The 21,796-nt window shown below is 40.3% G+C and overlaps 1 protein-coding gene across 2 annotated transcripts in view; it reads right to left on the bottom strand.

Annotated features, from left to right (window-relative positions):
* AKAP6 (A-kinase anchoring protein 6) overlaps positions 1 to 21,563 on the bottom strand; it is a 389,020-nt gene extending 367,457 nt beyond the window's left edge. For both annotated transcript variants that reach the window (XM_040257143.1, XM_040257142.1), the window contains exons 1-2: positions 21,474 to 21,563; positions 20,887 to 21,244 (exon numbers count right to left, since the gene is read on the bottom strand). In XM_040257143.1, the coding sequence (XP_040113077.1) occupies positions 20,887 to 21,210 (324 nt within the window). In that variant the 5' untranslated portion in view covers positions 21,211 to 21,244; positions 21,474 to 21,563. The remainder of the gene's footprint in view (positions 1 to 20,886; positions 21,245 to 21,473) is intronic.
* Between the last annotated feature and the right edge of the window lie 233 nt (positions 21,564 to 21,796).

The following is a 21,796-nucleotide window of genomic DNA, read 5'->3' on the forward strand; positions in this document are numbered from 1 at the left end:
GGACTAGAGGGACTTTAAGAGAAAGGAAACTTTCTTATCCAGATGCAAAAAGAGGCAACGGGGGATCAAAGCCACAAATTTGGCAGAATTTACAGTTGGCTGAGGATATGTCTAGTTATCTTGGCAAAATGTTACAGCTGGAAGGAGGCCTACTGATCCCTCATTTTATAAATGAGGAAGATGAGACCCAGAAAAGGGAGGTGTCACTACATCATAGAGTTAGTAACAAAACTTGGACACTGAATTTTGGTCCTACTCCAGGCAGCTGAGAACAAAGAGAAGCTGCCACTGAGGTACTGTTGTTAACCAGCTACACAAAAACCACTCAGCTTCATCAGATTTATAGATGTTTTTCCTCCTTTGCAAAAGGACCTTTGGTCCTGGGCATCATTAATCAAGATGTCAGTGCATTTCATTTTTAGTTCTTCCCCCTTTGCTCTCTTTACTACAGAAAAGGCTGTGTGCGTGGGAAGATTTATGATGGATTTAAATATGTCATTGTACCTGTTTTAACCTTTGAAACCAAGACTCCCACTGGGAACTGTTAGAGAGAATGTCATGAGGAGTACATTTCCATACGAGCTCTCACTTGGACAGAGAATGGATGTAAATGAATATTAAACTGCCAAGTAGTCAAAGATGGAGTTGGTTCATAATCCTATTTCCTCTCAAACATGAATATGTGTTATGCTAGAGATTTAGAAAAACTGAACTAACTGGTAAAGGACTTGCATAGAACTTACAGATTTAATTTGCCCCAAACTTTAGATATGATTAACTAGAGTATCTTGTCTTTCAAGGGAACTTAATAAATGCTACTCAATGTCTCATTCTTATTAAGAAAAAAGTCAAATTTTGCTCTGAGTTAATTCCAACAAAATTCTGCTTGTTTTGGCCAAGGCAGAACCCCGAAACTTCTGTGAACAATTATACTAATTTTAAAATGCTTATGAATATATTTTACTAATTCATTGAAATATCCTCAGGAAGTTATGTTTTCCCTGGCATGCTAATGCCACTCAGAGCAGAGGGAAAATTTTAAATGATAATGTGATGTTCTTGGATTAGAAAAATTGTCAAAATGACTAAACTACCCAAAGCAATCTATAGATTCAATGCAATCCTTATCAAATTACCAACGGTGTTTTTCACAGAACTAGAACAAAACACTTCACAATTTGTATGAAAACACAGAAGACCCCAAATAGCCAAAGCAATCCTGAGAAAGAAAAACAGAGCTGGAGGAATCAACTGTCATGACTTCAGACTATACTACAAGGTTATAGTCATCAAGACAGTACATACTGGCACAAAAACAGAAATATAGACCAGTGGAACAAAATAGAAAGCCCAGAGGTAAATCCACACACATGTGGGCATCTTATCTTTGACAAAGGAGGCAAGAATATACAATGAAGAAAAGACAGCCTCTTCGATAGGGGAAAACTAGACAGCTACATGCAAAAGAATGAAACTAGAACACTCCCTAACACCATACACAAAAATAAACTTAAAATGGGTTAAAAACTTAAATGTAAGGACAGAAACTATACTTCTTAGAGGAAACATAGGCAGTATACTCTTTGACATAAATCACAGCAAGATTCTCTCTGGCCCCTTTCCTAAATTAAGGGAAATAAAAATAAACAAATGGGACCTAATAAACGCTTTTGCATAGCAATGAAAACCATAAACAAGATGAAAAGACAACTCTCAGAATGGGAGAAAATAATTGCAAATGAAGCAACTGACAAAGGATTAATCTCCAAAATATATAAGCAGCTCATATAACTCAGTATCAGGGAAACAAAACAATCTATTTAAAAAATTGGACAGAAAATCTAAACAGACATTTCTCCAAAGAAGGCATACAGACAGCCTATAAACACATGAAAAGATGCTCAATATCGCTCATTATTGGAGAAATGGAAATCAAAGCCACAGTGAGGTTATCATCTCACACTTTTCAGAATGGCTGTCATCAAAAAGTACACAGACAATAAATGTGGAGAGGATATGGAAAAAAGGGAACCTGCCTGTACTGTTGGGAACGTAAACTGATACAGTTATTATGGAAAACAGTATGGAGATTCTTTTGAAAACTAGGAATAAATCTACTCTGCTGCTGCTGCTGCTGCTAAGTCGCTTCAGTTGTGTCCGACTCTACACCACCCCATAGATGATAACCCACCGGGCTCCCCTATCCCTGGGATTCTCCAGGCAAGAACACTGGAGTGGGTCGCCATTTCCTTCTCCTATGACCCAGCAATCCCACTATTGGACATATTTCCTGAGAAAACCACAATTCTAAAAGATACATGCACCCTAATGTTCACTGCAGCAATATTTACAATAGCCATAACACGGCCACTCCAGTACTCTTGCCTGGAAAATCCCATGGATGGAGGAGCCTGGTGGGCCCCAGTCCATGGGGTTGCGAAGAATCGGACACAACTGAGTGACCTCACTTTCACTTTTCACTTTCATGCATTGGAGAAGGAAATGGCAACCCACTCCAGTGTTCTTGCCTGGAGAATCCCAGGGACAGGGGAGCCTGGTGGGCTGCCGTCTATGGGGTCGCACAGAGTCGGACATGACTGAAGTGATTTAGCAGCAGCAGCAACATGGACACAACTTAGATGTCCATTGACAGATGAATGGATAAAGAAGATGTGGTACATATATACAATGGAATATTATTCAGCAATAAAAAGAAACAGATTTGAGTCACTTATAGTGAGGTGGATGAACCTAGAGCCTCTTGTACAGAGTAAAGTAAGTCAGAAAGAGAAAAACAAATAACACATGTTAACATAATATGTGGGATCCAGAAAAATGATACTTATGAACCTAGCAGAGAATGGGCTTGTGGACATAGCAGGGGAAGGTGAAGTTGGGACAAACTGAGAAAGCAGCGTTGACATATATACACCATCATGTGTGAAATAAATAGTGGGAAGTTACTTTTTAACACAGCAAGCACAGCTTGGTACCGGGCTGGGGTCAGGGGAGGAGAGGGAGGCTGACCCCAGAGGGAGGGTATAGATATATACAATTATGACTGACTCATGTTGTTGTACAGCAGAAACCAACACAACACTGTAAAGCAATTTCTACCAGTTAAATAATAAAAATAAATAAATAAATTTTTAAAAAGAATAAAATGATAATGTGAGAATTCAATCAATCAATCAGCTGACCAAAAATGGTTGCAGTTTTATACCAAAAAAAAGGTAGGAAAACTTTCCCTTAAAAAGTGTTTGAGTGGGAAGATTAGACTGGGAGTTTGAGATTGATATATAGACACAGCTATATTTAAAATAGATAGATAACCAAGGACCTACTATTAAAAACATTTTTTAAATAAAATAAAATATGAGGGGCAAGCTTTTAAACTTGTTTGAGAATATAGAGAACATATGAAAATAAGGTTTTTTTTCAAATTAGAAAAAATTAGCAAATAAGAGTGCAACACAGTGGACACTGTTGCTAAATCACAGCTCAAGAAAGCAGTGAGGGTTGAGTACATCCAGTAAGGCTTTACAGCTGAAAGAGGAGATATGTGCTAGGCTTTGGGTCACTGGCTTTTAGTTGTGAATGAGAATTATGAGTGTAGAATTTGTGCTATAATGTCTAGCTGGGGTCATGATATAAAGAAAACACATTCATCTTTTTAAATAGCTTCAGTTTGAAATAAGATTTTTTTTCTATCATTGACTATGTTATAAAAATCAAAATAAAACAAACAAAAGAATCTAAAAAAAAAGAACCTAAGTTTGATGAGAAATAATAAATAAATGCATAGTCTTTTATAGCTTTTGTAGCCTTGTGCTTTAAGCTTCAATACATTTCTTCTGGAAACCTGCAACATATTTATGCAACTTGCAACATATTTATGCAACTGCTTTTTAAAAGATGGATGGAATTTTAGGGTAACCACATTAAACAGATATGAAATATTTATTCTTATTTATGATACTGTGGCAGACAAGAAATATGATTGCTTGTAGCTCTTTAGGAAAAGCTAGGCCCAAGAATTTTTAAAACCTAAAACAAACAATAACAAAACAGAAATACAACTCTGAGAAGAAAATTCACCACTTTTTCTAACACAGATTTACATATCTGCAATTTAATTTATGAAAATTTAAAAAGAAATATTTTTTAAAATATGGATACCTCAACTTTATCTAATTAAGAGATACAAAAAAAGAACATATGAAGCAGAAAAGTAAATGAGGAAAACATGCAATTATATGCACACAAAACAATGCCAACTACTGTGCTAATCCATGCAGAATTTAGGTTCACTTTGATTTACCTAGCTCATTATTCATTATAGAAGACCAGAATCCAACTTATATGCACCCTAGCGAGACCTACTAGAGTAAACACATTTAAACAGAACCCAGCAAAATCATCAAGTCCATGTGGGTATTTAATAAATAGTTTCTGCCACAATAATGATGTATCTGTGTATCCACATATATAAATCTTACATTCATCTACTACACAATATAGTACAGAACTCAAATAAATAAGCTAAAAATACCTCATTGTCTTTGAATGTCTCCTTACAACAACTACCCTTTAATAACATCAAGTTTTCATTACAAACATGATTTACCCCTAAGTGTTCATTAACACACTATTTTTTAAATTGCAACAGAGTTTTGAGGTGAGGACCTACCCCACCCCCGACAGTCATAACCATAAGGTGTAAAGTGCTCAGGATGTCTTGGCAAAGGTCAGACAAAATGGAAATATGCATGCCAACTACTGTGTTAATCCATGCAGAGTTTCTAGCATAGGTGTGAACTGACTTTCCCTGAGGAAGATCTGCTAATTATTCATAGATCTAAGTTTCTCAGATTGTAGCTGATCAGCAAAATAATCAAAGGAAATGTATTTTATGCTGATTGATCCCTTCTGTCCTGATTCTAAAGTCATACAAATGTATCATCAGAGATGCAAAATTATGGAATAGAATAAAGCAGGATTCCTCACAACAGCTAGAGTAGTAACCCAAACTGGATGCTACGTCTACCACCATGCTACAGTAGATACCATAAGAAAATATGGGCACAATCAACACAAGGACTGACCAGACTGGACTCCAGAACCATTTCACCAGGTAGGTGACATTTAATTTAGCTGTGACTTGGGAAATGTATAGCAATTTTTCTAGAAATAGAAGTTTAGGGCAAGGAGTAATGTGATTTCCCAAGGAGAGAGAAACCATGTCTCAAAGCATGAATTTCTGAAAGGGCCTGGGTTTTCAGAGGAGCAGGAAAGGAAACAACAGACCAGCTGAGTCCAGATTGTGAAGGAACTTGCAGGTCACAACCAGACATTTGGACTTTACCTAGGTTTCCCTGGAAGATCAGCTGGTAAAGAATCTGCCTGCAATTCAGGAGACCCCAATTCGATTCCCAGGTTGGGAAGATCCGCTGGAAAAGGGATAGGCTACCTACTCCAGTATTCTTGGGCTCCCCTTGTGGCTCAGCTAGTAAAGAATCCACCTGCAATGAGGGAGACCTGGGTTCCATCCCTGGGCTGGGAAGATCCTCTGGAGAAGGGAAAGACTACCCACTCCAGTATTCTGGCCTGGAGAATACCATGGACTGTATAGCCCATGGGGTCGCAAAGAGTTGGACATGACTGAGCAACTTTCACTGGGAGGGCAGCCAGAGGCTAAGAGAGGTAAACACTGTCGTTGAAATATTTTTTAAAACAACATTCCACCTGTGTTACTTCCAGGATGCGGACATATGTGCAAAAAGGAGGTAGTCTCCTACCTGCGTCATGTGGATGACTCTCCCCATCTTGTCAGTAGCACCTAACTCCCCAAACTACAGAGGTGGATTCGTTAGCCAGTGTGATAATATTAATTCCCTTTGCAGTAGCGAAGGTTTCAGCTGCAGCCATTCTTAACACTGTTGTTTGAATGACTTTATAGGGTCTTTTGATAGACTTTAAGTTTCTGGAAAGAAGGGACACTACAATGCATACTGAAAACTTTCTTTGGAATTTCACTCAGGCCAGCTCCCTCCTCATGAATCAGTTCTCCAGTAGACCTTATACTCACTCTCTCTTCCTCGAGTGAAGAGCATATCACTTTCCATCTTCATTTCACATATTCCATGTCTATTAAGAAATGATTTTGGTAAATCTGCCTCATTCAAATAATGAAAAAAATTAGTGGTTTGAGTATCTCATAATAATAGAAGCAGCTTACACTAAAAGCCCTCTAGTAACAGCCATACTGCTAAAATGAACACAGAAGAAATTTCTATCCTATTCCTTTTTATTCTATTCACATGTGTATAAAGAAACACAGCCTTGAGCCCTAATGGCAAGTGATAACAGTTATATCAGTTTGATTTGAGCCCAAAGAGGGCAAACAAAGCCACAGAGAACCAGTCGCCTCTGACTCGCCAGCTACCTTCCTGGTTTGCCGCAGTGGCCTGGTCTAATGGGCTGTTTCTTGCTTCCTGTTACCACCACACAAGTCCAGCCACTTTGTGTCATTTACTGAACATCCTCATAAACTATATCACATCTCTCTCCTTCCCAGATTACTATGCACACACCCACAGATTCATGCCAAGACCCAGGTTTTTATCATGTTATTTCTTTGCTCATAGGTGTCTATATAACCACTATATCAAGCCCAGACTCCATGGAGGGATTTAAAATATTTGTGGCCCTTCAAAATGTGTCTCCTCTAAGTTCAGTGACATACACCATTCATCATTCCTCGACTCCAGGGGAAAGGCCCTTCCATCTTGCATATTCAAAGCATCCTGTGCACAAGCTATCTCCCAGGCTTATACAAGGCAGCACAAAAAGTTATACCAGTAAACTGTACAACCTCAAAAGGTACCATTTGTATATAACCTGAACAACTATAGGTGGGCAGTCCTGAGCCTGGACTTCTCTATAGAATAATTTCTAGCTCAAAAAGTTGTTGTGAGAATTAAGAGAGAAACATTTACTTTTTCTGGATTCAGTTTTTCTTTTGTAGGTAAACACTGTTAGGACTGTAACATAACATTTTGAGGCATTTCTTACAATTATGAGTATGGGTGTGTATTCATTCATTCATTTAATAAAAAATTTTTTGACCATATAGCAGGTAGGATCTTAGTTCCCCAGCCAGGGATTGAACCAGTGCCCCTTGCACTGGAAGCACGGAATCTTAACCACTGGACCCCCAGGGCAGTCCTAAGTAACGTAAAAGAGTATGTCTAAAACATACGGGCTGGTGTCTGGCATGGACTTATTACTTCCTTCCCAAAATTTTTACTTCTTTATAAGGTTTCTCAACCAGTCCATTCTAAAGGAGATCAGTCCTGGGGGTTCACTGGAAGGACTGATGCTGAAGCTGAAACTCCAATACTTTGGCCACCTCGTGAGAACTGTTGACTCATTGGAAAAGACTCTGATGCTGGGACGGATTGGGGGCAGGAGGAGAAGGGGACGACAGAGGATGGGATGGCTGGATGGCATCATCAACTCGATGGACATGAGTTTGGGTAAACTCCGGGAGTTGGTGATGGACAGGGAGGCCTGGCGTGCTGTGATTCATGGGGTCGCAAAGAGTCGGACATGACTGAGCGACTGAACTGAACTGAAGGTCACTTGGGAAACTGAAAAAGTTCAAAAGAGTCATTTCATAGGAGTCTTTGCTCCTAAATAAGTGATTTAAAATCCCTTGCTGTCAATTTGGGAGGAAAGGAAAAATGGAACAAGCAAGACATATCCAAAAGCCCTCTGTTCAAAAGTCTCCTTTGAGGGTGGTCAACTCTAGCCTGTGCACTAGAACCACTAGCAGAGACTTTAAAAGTACTGATGCCTAGGTCCAAACTCAGACTCTGATATCAGTGTCTACAACAAGGCCTGGGAAATGGGCTCGTTAAAGCTTCCCAGGAGATTCTACTGCATAAGCAAGAATGAAAAATACTCTCTCTACACATGACATACCTGGAAATCAACTGATTTGTTAACATTTTTCGACAAAGGTGTTCATCTCTTGCTCCACCCACTTCCATGTTAGGATACTAGTAATTCACACCTTAGTATCAGTTCACTTTAATTAGATCACATGTTTCCCTCTTTTGAGATGAAAATTTTGAAATGAAGAGAGTGGACAAAGGAGCAACAAACAATGGAGAGGAAAAACTCTCTATTTCATAATCTATGACCAACACTCCTACTCAAAGGAATTTCAGGATCTCATTTATGTCCCCCTTTCTAAAATTTCACATTCCTACTTGCGATGAATCAAAATACAAAATATTTTAAATTAAGAAGAAGCTTAAAATACTAAGCTTCTTCTTAATTAAAAACATGAGCCCCCATCCTCACATCCATTCATCTCAACCATCTAGTACAAGAAAACCAGAACTAATATCTTATACTTTATATCCAATAAAATTTCTCACACCTATAGAAGGGTGTGAGGACATTGCACTAAAGTAGAAAGAATATTAGACTTGAGGCTCTGAAAGCTTGTTTGACTCCCAGGTCGATCACCTACCAACATTTCTGGGACTTAATTTCTTCATCTCTACTAGGGGATTAAGGTAAGGATTGAATAAAATACTGTAAGTAAAAACTCCTGGAACATATCAGGCATTCAGTAAATGCTACTGAACTAAAAACTCTCCAGGAAAGGGAAGAATTAACTCATATCCTACCTCTGGGCTGCCCCTAGAAATATCTAACTCCCTGAGATCATAAAAACTGATGGCTACTGTTGCTCAGTGATAGTTCATGCTGACATTATTTTAAAACTACTTTTTAAGCAACAGATCCCAATAATACTTCTCTAATCAAAATATTGGTTTCTTTAGATTTTTCTCATTGAACTCATTTCTAAATCCGTTAATTTTCTTTAGAAGGAATGATACTAAAGCTGAAACTCCAGTACTTTGGCCACCTCATGCGAAGAGTTGACTCATTGGAAAAGACTCTGATGCTGGGAGGGATTGGGGGCAGGAGGAGAAGGGGACGACAGAGGATGAGATGGCTGGATGGCATCACTGACTCGATGGATGTGAGTCTGAGTGAACTCCGGGAGTAGGTGATGGACAGGGAGGCCTGGCGTGCTGCGGTTCATGGGGTCGCAAAGAGTTGGACACGACTGAGTGACTGAACTGAACTGAAACTCCATTTTTATGGTTTCCTTCAAATTGGGAAGCCTGTGATAATTATCATTTTCCATTCTACTATCGCTAATTAAAAATTACACAGCTAGACAATCTAGTAAACTTGGTGGGCCACCTCAATAATTAGTCCTCCCATCCTCAACTCTAAATATGCAGGCACATGTGGCTAAGGTCCATACATAGCCAAAGATCTTCCACAACGTGTGTCACAAATAACTAAAGTTATTTTTTTCCATGTCACCCTTCCCAAGACTTCCCAAGTCTTAACCAAGAATATTCATATGTATTATTTAAACATGTTCTTGATGCGAGATTTTTAGATCATCTTCCAAAATCATCATGAAAAATATTAATCATACAACTATCAAAAAGTATTTATTTAGCACTTAGAGTATGTGTGCAGGGGGTGGAGGTAATTATTCAACAACTAAGACTTTTTTTCACATAATTACATATCTAAAATTAGCCTTCTTGAACATTAAACACTCTTGTTCAGTTCAGTTCAGTCACTCAGTCGTGTCCAACTCTTTACAACCCCATGGACTACAGCACGCCAGGCTTCCCTGTCCATCACCAACTCCCAGAGCTTACTCAAACTTGTGTCCATTGAGTCAGTGATGCCATCCAACCATCTCATCCTCTGTCATTCCCTTCTCCTCCCACCTTCAATCTTTCCCAGCATCAGGGTCTTTTCAAATGAGTCAGTTCTTTGCATCAGGTAGCCAAAGTATTGGAGTTTCAACTTCAGCATCAGTCCTTCCAATGTATATTCAGGACCAATTTCCTTTAGGATGGACTGATTGGATCTCCGCAGTCCAAGGGACTCTCAAGAGTCTTCTCCAACACCACAGTTCAAAAGCATCAATCTTGTTACTTCATCCATTTTTCATGGTCAGTGATACCAACTGTCCTTATATAACCTAAGCATTAATAATAGGAAAATCTTTTCCACTGTTAATCATTTTACTGAAATCATACTTCCAGGATACTTGACAGCTAGTATTCATATTCCCTGAGAAGATACACCCTGAGGAAGACACATTAGCCAAAAGAAGGTTCAAGCAACAAATCTGGACTTTGGGAAAATAAAAAACTTCAACATCCTCATATCTACAAACATAGAAATCAGCTTCATTTTCTCGTTTTCTGAGATTTGAATATACTTTGGGGTTGTCATCTGATCCCATATAAATACCAAAAAAAAATTAAGTTGCAAAAATTGGTACCAGGTTACCCTTACTTGCATAATAGATTGCACAATTAAAGTACATATCAAAGATATGAGGAAAAAAAGCAGTAACTATCAAACTGTTCTGGCATTGACTCAGAGAAAGACATAAATTATACATCATGACCAAGCATATATATATATTAAAATGAAAGCCAAGTTTCACAAAATAGTATTTATCCTACTTTATGTAATTCTACTTCAGTTTCAGCTCTTTAGTTCATTAAATTGATTTCACAACCACTAACGCACTGAGATATACTTTTTGAAAAATAGCCATCTAAAGAGTGAAAGGGAAAATATTTACTCCTGGGGCAAATGTCTTTGCCTCAAAACAAAGACATTTGGTCTTTGATCTTAAACTAGTACTTATTTAACTTAAGATATGGTACAAAGACATTTAACTTAAGATACGTTACATTAAGCTATATTTAACTTAAGATATGTTACAAAGAAAAAGAAATGCAAGAAGGCAAAGTGGTTGTCTGAGGAGACTTTACAAATAGCTGAGGAAAGAAAAGAAGCAAAAGGCAAAAGAGAAAGGGAAAGATATACCCAAATGAATGCAGAGTTCCAGAGAATAGCAAGGCAAAATAAGGAGGCCTTCTTAAGTTAACAATGAAAAGAAACAAGAGAAAACCAAAAAAATGGGAAAGACTAGAGATCTCTTCAAAAAAATTGGAGATATCCAGGGAACATTTCATGCAAGAATGGACCAAAGAGAGGACAGAAACGGTAAGGACCTAACAGAAGCAGAAGAGATTAAGAAGAGATGGCAAGAATACACACAGAAGAACTATGCAAAAAAGAGGTCTTAATGACCCAGATAATCATGATAGTGTGGTTACTCATCTACAGCCAGACATCCTGGAGTGTGAAGTCAAGTGGGCTTCAAGAAACATTATAATGAACAAAACTATTGGAGGTGATGGAATTCTAGCTGAGCTATTTAAAATCCTAAAAGATGATGCTGTTAAAATGATGCACTCAATAGGTCAGCAAATTTGGAAAACTCAGCAGTGGCCACAGGACTGAAAAATGTCAGTTTTCATTCTAATCTCAAAGAAGGGCAGTGCCAAAGAATATCCCAACTACTGTATACTTGCACTCATTTCACATGCTAATAACGTTATGCTCAAAATCCTTCAAGTTAGGCTTCAGCAGTACATGAACAATGAACTTCCAGATGTACAAGCTGGATTTAGAAAAACCAGAGATCAAATTGCTATCATCTGCTGATTCATGAAGAAGGCGAGAGAATTCCAGAAAAATATCTACATCTGCTTCGTAAACTATGGAAAAACCTTTGACTGTGTGATCACAGCAAACTGTGGAAAATTCCTAAAGAGATGAGAATACCAGACCACCCTACCTGTCTCCTGAGAAACTTCTATTTAGGTCAAGAAGCAACAGTTAGTACCTTACATGCAACAACCAACTGGTCAAAAGTGGGAAAGGAGTACATCAAGGCTGCATATTGTCACCCTGCTTATTTAACTTCTATGCAGAGTTCATCATGCAAAATGCTGGGCTGGATGAATCACAAGCTGGAATCAAGATTGCCAGGAGAAATATCAACAACCTCAGATATGCAAATGATAGCACTCTAATGGAGGAAGGTGAAGAGGAACTAAAGAGCCTCTTCATGAGGGTAAAAGAGGAGAGTGAAAAGCTGGCTTAAAACTCAACATTCAAAAAATAAGATCATGGCATCTGGTCCCATCACTTCATGGCAAAATGAAGGGGAAAAAGTGGAAGCATTAACAGATTTTATTTTCTTGGGCTCCAAATCACTGTGGATGGTGACTGCAGCCATGAAATTAAAAGGCAACTGCTGCTTGGAAAGAAAGTTATGACAAACCAAGACAGTGTATTACAAGGCAGAGACATCATTTCACTGACAAAGGTCAAAGGTCTGTACCGTCAAAGCTATAGTTTTTCCAGTAGTCATGTACAAATGTGAGAGTTGGACCATAAAGAAGGCTGAGTGCTGATGATTTGATGCTTTCATATTGTGGTGCTAGAGAAGACTCTTTAGAGTCTCTTGGACTGCAAGGAGATCAACCCAGTCAATCCTAAAGGAACTGAAACGAGTAAGCGGCAGGAGATAGTGGAGGAAAGAGGAGCGTGGTATGCTACAATTCATGGGGTTGCAAAGAGTTGGACACAACTTGGTGACTGAACAACAAAACATTACAAACTGAAAACTACTTAAAAATCTTTTAATTGAATATTTCACACAGTTTATTAAGATTAAGATCAGATCCTCTAAGCCCTAAACTATGATGTCAGAAGTTTAGTTCCACTCAGAGTTCCTGTTATAAAGAATTTCTGAAACCCCTATGGTGTGTTTTGGATATACCCAAGCATTCACCCTGGCTGTTGCTCACTGTAACAGCCAGTAGACTCCACAACTGCCACTTTAGTACAAACTCTGCCACCACAGGCAGCACCTGTTATGCTTCGGTGGTAAGCGAAAGAGAATATTCTTTCCCTCTATACCTGTGGAGCAAGGGGAGGAGAGAAGCCCAAGCACCCAGGCACAGAGACAGCTGAGACAGGTCCTCCAAGTTATACCTACAGCCCTTTCCCTTCGCTGGGTACCCATGCTGCCGGGTGGTGGCTGCTTAAGAAGGAGTTCTAGAACAGAGAACACACTTTACCACAAACCACAGTCCCTCCCTGCTCTGGGGAGGATTCCTTGCCCCATGATGAAGGTGAATCCCCTTCCAGGAGTTCCTCATCCCAGGACTTCCACTGTCTTCAGTTCATCAGGTACATCTGATATGAGAATCCCAGCTGTGGAGAGGATTCAAGCCTTTTCCCCAGTAAGCCCTCCAGGCCCTCTATGTCAGTGACTGCATATCTAGATTTAATTCCACATGTCAGGCACAATCTCAGTCTGGGTATAGCCCAGTCAAAGCATCTTACAAACACAGTACCTACTCAGTGTTCTAACTATGAGAATCTTAAGCAAGTTATTTAGGGAGCTGATTCCAATAAAGTTACTTCAAGACTTTTACTTGTCATCCAGCCACATCTTTTAGTCTAAGCTTTGCCTCTTTCCTGCTATCATGCTTCCAGGAATATAAATAATATTCTCTCTAAGATGACTGTTAATCAGGAAGCATAGGTATCTAATTTGCTTATTTAGCACCCAAATATATTCATTCAGAGCAGAAATTGCAGTTAGAGTCAAACCCTTTTAAGGTTCTTGTTCTGGTTTTCCTGCACAGAACAGCCTCTGAATCCAAAGGAACCAGGGTAGGGTAGAGGGGTGGGGGAGAGTTTCTAAAAATGGCTCAGCTTGCCTCTCATATTTCTTCCTTAAGCATTGTATCTGGAAGCTAACAAGCAAAATATGTGGACTACATATTTTAATCTTAAGGTGAGACATTTTTAATTCACCCTCTAGAACAATAACCACCACCCCCTCCCATTTTGGGGACTTTATAATAGTGGTTTATAGTTCATCCTAAGGGTTACAATAAAACTTCCTGTAAGAACTTGGAAATAGGTTGGTAAGAGTAGTCTCTGATTAATAAACTTTCAGATCAACACAATGACCAGAAGAGAAGTTTAAAGAAAAAGAATTGTTCAGGCCTCTCGAACTTCTCTGCAGCAAAAGATAGAGAAGCGCTATACAGTCAACAAAAACAAGACCAGGAGCTGACTGTGGCTCAGATCATGAACTCCTTATTACCAAATTCAGACTTAAGTTGAAGAAAGCAGGGAAAACCACTAGACCATTCAGGTATGACCTAAATCAAATCCCTTATGATTATACAGTGGAAGTGAGAAATAGATTTAAGGGCCGAGATCTGATAGATAGAGTGCCTGATGAACTATGGAATGAGGTTCATGGCATTGTACAGGAGACAGGGATCAAGACCATCCCCATGGAAAAGAAATGCAGAAAAGGCAAAATGGCTGTCTGGGGAAGCCTTACAAATAGCTGTGAAAAGAAGAGAAGTGAATAGCCAAGGAGAAAAGGAAAGATAAGCATCTGAATGCAGAGTTCCAAAGAATAGCAAGAAGAGATAAGAAAGCCTTCTTCAGTGATCAATGCAAAGAAATAGAGGAAAACAACACAATGGGAAAGACTAGAGATCTCTTCAAGAAAATTAGAGATACCAAGGGAACATTTCATGCAAAGATGGGCTCGATAAAGAACAGAAATGGTATGGACCTAACAGAAGCAGAAGATATTAAGAAGAGATGGCCAGAATACACAGAAGAACTGTACAAAAAAGATCTTCACGACCCAGATAATCACGATGGTGTGATCACTCATCTAGAGCCAGACATCCTGGAATGTGAAGTCAAGTGGGCCTTAGAAAGCATCACTACGAACAAAGCTAGTGGAGGTGATGGCATTCCAGTTGAGCTATTTCAAATCCTAAAAGATGATGCTGTGAAAGTGCCACACTCAATATGCCAGCAAATTTGTAAAACTCAACAATGGCCACAGGACTGGAAAAGGTCAGTTTTCATTCCAATCCCAAAGAAAGGCAATGCCAAAGAATGCTCAAACTACCACACAATTGCACTCATCTCACATGCTAGCAAAGTAATGCTCAAAATTCTCCAAGCCAGGCTTCAGCAATACGTGAACCATGAACTTCCTGATGTTCAAGTTGGTTTTAGAAAAGGCAGAGGAACCAGAGATCAAATTGCCAACATCAGGTGGATCATGCAAAAAGCAAGAGAGTTCCAGAAAAACATCTATTTCTGCTTTATTGACTATGCCAAAGCCTTTGACTGTGTGGATTACAATAAACTGTGGAAAATTTCAGAGATGGGAATACCAGACCACCTGACCTGCCTCTTGAGAAATCTGTATGCAGGCCAGGAAGCAACAGTTAGAACTGGACATGGAACAACAGACTGGTTCCAAATAGGAAAAGGAGTACGTCAAGGCTGTATATTGTCACCCTGCTTATTTAACTTATATGCAGAGTAGATCATGAGAAACACTGGGCTGGAAGAAACACAAGCTGGAATCAAGATTGCCAGGAGAAATATCAATAACCTCAGATATGCAGATGACACCACCCTTATGGCAGAAAGTGAAGAGGGACTAAAAAGCCTCTTGATGAAAGTGAAAGAGGAGAGTGAAAAAGTTGGCTTAAAGCTCAACATTCAGAAAATGAAGATCATGGCATCCGGTCCCATCACTTCATGGGAAATAGATGGGGAAACAGTGGAAACAGTGTCAGACTTTATTTTTGGGGGCTCCAAAATCACTGCAGATGGTGATTGCAGCCATGAAATTAAGAGATGCTTACTCCTTAGAAGAAAAGTTATGAGCAACCTAGATAGCATATTCAAAAGCAGAAATATTACTTTGCCAATTAAGGTCCATCTAGTCAAGGCTATCGTTTTTCCAGTAGTCATGTATGGATGTGAGATTTGGACTGTGAAGAAGGCTGAGTGCCGAAGAATTGATGCTTTTGAACTGTGGTGTTGCAGAAGACTCTTGAGAGTCCCTTGGACTGCAAGGAGACCCAAACAGTCCATTCTGAAGGAGATCAGCCCTGGGATTTCTTTGGAAGGAATGATGCTAAAGCTGAAACTCCAGTACTTTGGCCGCCTCATGCGAAGAGTTGACTCATTGGAAAAGACTTTGATGCTGGGAGAGATTGGGGGCAGGAGGAGAAAGGGTAGACAGAGGATGAGATGACTGGATGGCATCACTGACTCGACGGACGCAAGTCTGAATGAACTCCGAGAATTGGTGATGGACAGGGAGGCCTGACGTGCTGCGATTCATGGGGTCGCAAAGAGTTGGACATGACTGAGCGACTGAACTGACTGAACCAGTTTATTGACTGAAATCCTTACCAAAGGAGGAGTCAAACTGAAAGTGGGGTGGGAGGAAGACCAATACAGCTATCTATAGAAAGAATAGACTCTCCCAGGCAGACTCCCCAGACAAGATCTCCAAGATTTCTGAATCACTCACAGACTCTCCCTCATGGGAGAGTAATGTCCCAAATGCATTTGGGCCTGATTCATCCAATGCCATTGTCTTAATTCAATCCTCACCAAGTAGGCTTCCTGCTTGTTAATTCCAGAGCAAGCCTGCCTACAGGGAGAGAAGGCACTGACCATACAGATTTGGACTTATCTATCCAACCACAGATACGAGCCGAACCGACCTACCTGCAGATGCCCAGCCCTTGCCCTAGGCAACAGGGATACAGTGGAGAATTATACATTTGAGGTCCTTGGAACTAATACAAACAAATAATTAAGGAAATTAAAGCTAATGATGAGAACTATTACCAAAAATAAGCTGAATAATGGACTAGATAATTGCTGGGGGAGGAGATGAGTGTTTTAAGAATAGGGATCAGGACTAGCTTCTTTCAGAAAGTGACATTTAATACAAAACTAGAGGGTGAACCCCACTCTGAACATTTTCCAAAAGCATCTCTCAACTAATCTAAGTTATATATCAACAGGATGGTAGAGAAGAACATGACGACAAGATTTAGAACAATCAGTGTGAAAGGGAGTTTGAGGTATGTAGACAAGTTAGGTAAGGGTAGCTCCTTTTTCTGTTCTTGCCTTTCACCAACCATAGCACAGGTCCCACCTCACTCCCAAAACCTGCTCAACCCTCTCCCAGGTTTGTGCCTCCAAATATTGGAACTGGACCGTGCCTCTGGCTCACTGTGTGATGAGGATCCAGAATCTACCAGATCAAGCTGGAGGATGAGTGTTTCTAGGCAGAGGACACAGCAAAAGCTATGAGGCAAGAACAAGCCTAACATTTCTTTGGAAATTGCAATCCGCTTGGAGCTTTATAAACAAGGGGAAAGTAATAGGAGACATAGATAGAGAAGTAGGCAAAGACAGAGCCATAGGAAGAGAACTGGATTTTATTATAAGCCAATAGGAAGCAAGAGAGTTACATGACTGATTTACATGTTTAAAAGATCTCATGGCTGCTATGTAGAGAATAAACTGCAACATAGTAGAAGAGGCTCTAAAAGTAGCCCAAGCAAGCAGCAATGTGTCTTGACCCGGGTGGCAGCAGTAGTGTAGGGGAGAGGTGAATGGATCTAGGGCATATTTTGAAGATGGATCCCTAGAACTTCTAACAGACATATATGCGGGGCATGGAGTCATGTTCTGGCTTGGCAAAAAAAGTGGTGCCTTTTACTGAAATTGGGAAGACAGCGTTGGGGGGGCATTCAGGGCTTTTCAATATCGGTTTGAGATGCTCACTAGAGACCCAAGATGTCTGTTAGGAAGTCTTGGCTCCTAGAAAATGTTGTGATGGATATACATAAATTGAGAAATTATCTGTGCCCTGATGGCTGGACCATAAAGAAGACTGAGCACTGAAGAATTGATGCTTTGGAATTGTGGTGATAGAGAAGACTCTTGAGAGCCCCTTGGGCTGCAAGGAGATCAAACCAGTCAATCCTAAAAGAAATCAACCCTGAATATTCATAGCAAGGACTGATGCTGAAGCTCTAATACTTTGGCCACCTGATGTGAAGAGACAACTCATTGGAAAAGACCCTGTTGCTGGGAAAGATCGAAAACAAAACAAAAAGAGGGTGGCAGAGGTTGAGATAGTTAGATAGTATCACTGACTCAAAGGACATGAATTTGAGCAAACTCTGGGAGGACAGAGGAGGCTGGCATGCTGCAGTCCATGGAGTGCAAAGAGTCAGACATGACTTAGCAACTGAACAAGATGGTCCTTAAAGCCATGGTATTCCCATCCTTGTGATTTTTTTTTCACTGTATAATAAATAAACTGAATAATTCACCAAGGCATAAAGACAACCTGGGATGCCCCACAGCAGATGGCTGGCTTTGCCCTGGCTGGGCCTGACTGTCTGCTTTACATGCACCTAACTTAAGAGCTGCTTCTACAAGGATGTCTTTCTGTGATTCCACATATAAAATTCTGTGACCCAGAGCCCTTTTTTTCTTGCGGATCCAATGTGGAAATCTGAAGAACTGACATGTATTTAAAATATTTTTTAATGCATCTAAATGCTTATTTGGTTGATTGAAAAAATATCACACAGAGGGGAAACTTAAATAAGTAGATTGGGAGACCAAAACTAAGCCCTTGTGTCAACAGGGCCATAGCTCACTCACCAGAGCTCTTTGACTTTGGGTTCAAGGCGGAAGGGCTCTATTGTTAGACTTATTATTAGAAAATTCTATTATTATAGAATATTCAGAGACTGTTGGTTAAGTCACCCAATAAACTAAGCATCAAAGAAAGTAATAACAGAACTCCTAGAATTAAGTTAAAATAAGACAATTTCACTTTACCCCTTAAAATGTTATTAACTACTCTGTGACCACTGTGTTGACTTCCTGCTCTCCAGGGCTCCATTCTCAGCAGGGCAGACAGACCACACAGTGGGACAGAGCTAAATGGAGGCAGTGAGATGCCTTTGAGTGAGAAGGTAATAGGCAGTTTCAATGAGAAAAAGTAAACTGCCCTACAGGGGATTTCTCAACACTGAACAAAATCCTGGTTGACATACAAAACTTCATGTTCCTATATGGAATGAAAATTTAAGTTTTTACCTACATACTATTGACAATTAAATGTAGTTAGTTGACACATTGTTTTTAGATGCCTTTAGCATTTTTAGTGGAGTCTTCTAAGGAGATTTCCATCCCCCCATTCTCATTTATCATTTACCACATTTTCTGTGTAAATCTGAAAGAGTCTGTGCTTAATTGGGCTTCCCTGGTGGGCTGCTGTCTATGGGGCAAACAGAGTCGGACACGACTGACGCGATTTAGCAGCAGCAGCAGGCGGCTCAAACAGCAAAGAATCCTCCTGCAATGTGGGAGCCCTGGGTTCAATACCTGGGTTGGGAAGATCTCATTTTAGACAGCAACAGTTAACTTTCCTTGCAAACTCAACCCTGCATTTCCTCATGGGAGTCACAGAAGAAGTGCAACATTAGCAGGAACAGAGGAGAGTAGGTTTGCTGAGGAGCCCCTGACTTCCTTCTATCTCCAATCTGGAGAAGCTAGAGGGCTGGTGGTGGCGGTGGTTTAGTCACTAAGTCGTGTCCGACTCTTGCAACTCCATGGACTGTAGCCTGCCGGGCTCCTCTGGCCTTGGGATTCTCTAGGCAAGAATACAGGAGTGGGTTGCCATTTCCTTCTCCAGCTAGAGGGCTGCTCCTCTGATTAAAGGGACTGTACAGCAGGAACTGACGTGTGGCAGGACACCACACTCTGCTGCCACAGTGGGGAGACCAGCCAGCTGGCACTCCAGTAAAGCTTGTTCCCAGCCATCTCTGATACCCTTTTGGTGCTTTCTCCTTCCTAAGAACCTATAGAAGGAAGACCACTCCACCTGCTCAGCCTAGGAGAGGCCAAGACACCTTGGCATTCTGGCCTTTTTGTTTTTTTCTCTCTAAAACCCCTTCCCTTCCCTTTCTTGACAACTCTCTTATGGAGTAGCTGGGCCCCAGATTTGCTGAGCCAGCCTGAGGAGGCTGAGCTAGATCAGCTCCAGTCTTTGGGGCACCTGTGCTCCCTCAACTGTCCTTTCCCCTCATGATGACGGCTGCATCTGATAAGCCATTTAAGCATTAAGATCCAAGAATCTTTTTGGTCTTTGGTTGTAGATCATTTGATATGAACCAGTTTAGGCAGAGGAATTCTCCTTAGGATCTCACCTAACTGACTAGAAAGTTACATTGGGGTTTAGGGCCAATGCCCTAATTGGTTATAAATCTGCCTGGCTTTTTTGCCCACCATTGACCTGAGTGTGTATTTCCCTTGGGAACCTGGAAGAGAGAAGTGGCCATGAGAGGGCAAGATTCCCTGTATCTTGAGATCCCCAGGCCAAAATCTCTATTATTAGCACTCTTTACTAGCATCTCCATTTCATTATTATCAACAGTCAGGCTTCTGAAGGGCTCAAGAAGTCACACACATTCTTTTACTGTCTGAACTTTAGATGAGTTGTTATAAAAGCACCTTTGTTCTGCATGATGCATTGTACCTGGATGAAAGAACTCATTCTAAAAGGAAAGCAGTGCCCTCCCCAACCATGCCAGAATCCATTGTTTGCCACAAAGGCAGCATTGACTTCAACAGGAGGTAGTAATCACATACATATACAATCATGGCTCAGTTTGACTTTTTTTTTTAATCTATGAGAGTCTTTAGTAAATCTTTTGTAATATTTTTATTCTTTACTACTGATTTCTATGGCATTGCACAAAAATGCCCCCTGCTTTCCTCATTTCTCTACATTATCCCCTGAGGTCAGTTTTATTTTAGGTGCTCAGTTCACAAAGTAAAACCAGGAAAGAAATCTGCCCATGTTTAGCTACAAAAATAATAGTTTCAAACCTGTTGTTCTGATTTCCTTCTTGGATGCTTTCTCATTGAGAATTACAGAACTCAGGCTCTAGTTACCGCAGCTACCTTCAGGCTTCTGTCTGGAATGGACCTGAGCCCAGAGACCTTCCTTACCTTTAGTTGAACTAGATGCACATCCACATGCTTGCTGTCTGAGTCCTGCTGGACTGAATAGGTTAGGTCTCGGACCCTCTCTGAGGTCATCCGGAGCCAGGTCTCAATCTCAGGTAAGTGGAGGACAATCTTCCAGTCGGCTCCTGTATGTAATGGGGGAGGCTTTTCGTACTGCTGGTCAGGATCCATGTCCCTCATCACCTCTTCTCCCTCACCCTGCTCCACAGTGGGCGTCAAGTTGATGGCCATGGGTGAAGCATCAGTAGCCATGGGATCCAGGTCCTGTGACCTCAGAGGGGAAAGTGTCACGCTCATGGTTAACATGGAGAAGTCTAAACCTTACTTCTTTCCAAAACAGCTGAAAGGCAAGAGGAAAGAAGAAAGCAAAAGTCAGACAAGATTGCCAAATAAAGGAATGATACTTCACAGAAGAAACAAGATTTCTAAATTAAGCCAGCTTTCTAAATTAAGAAACCCCATAGCTCATAACAAAAACAGAAAGAGGTGCTTTGAGTTTTTGAGTTTCTACCAACTAGACCCAAGATTCAGCATAAAACAGGAACACAAAACTGTATGGTATTGCCTACCCCAACATCCATTCTCTTCTTACTCCTTAATAACAAAGTCCTAGTTTTCAGTTGTGTATACATTTGCCAAGAATTTAAAACTACATTCCCTGCCTCCTTCGGAGCTTGCTGTGGTCATGTGACCAAGTTCTGACCAATGAAATGCATGGTTTCTTTTAGGATAAAGTTGATTAGTTTACTAATGATCTGACTATGTCATTTATCTTTTTCTGTAACCAATTTGACATAAAATAACAGCTCAAGATCTTATACTTTAAACATTTTAAACAGACATTATTTTTAGTTTCAGGAAAAACTTCTACTCGGGGCAATGGGTTCCTTGT

This window comes from Oryx dammah, unplaced genomic scaffold (assembly GCF_014754425.2).
Source record: "Oryx dammah isolate SB20612 unplaced genomic scaffold, SCBI_Odam_1.1 HiC_scaffold_16, whole genome shotgun sequence".
Classification (NCBI taxonomy): Eukaryota; Metazoa; Chordata; class Mammalia; order Artiodactyla; family Bovidae; genus Oryx; species Oryx dammah.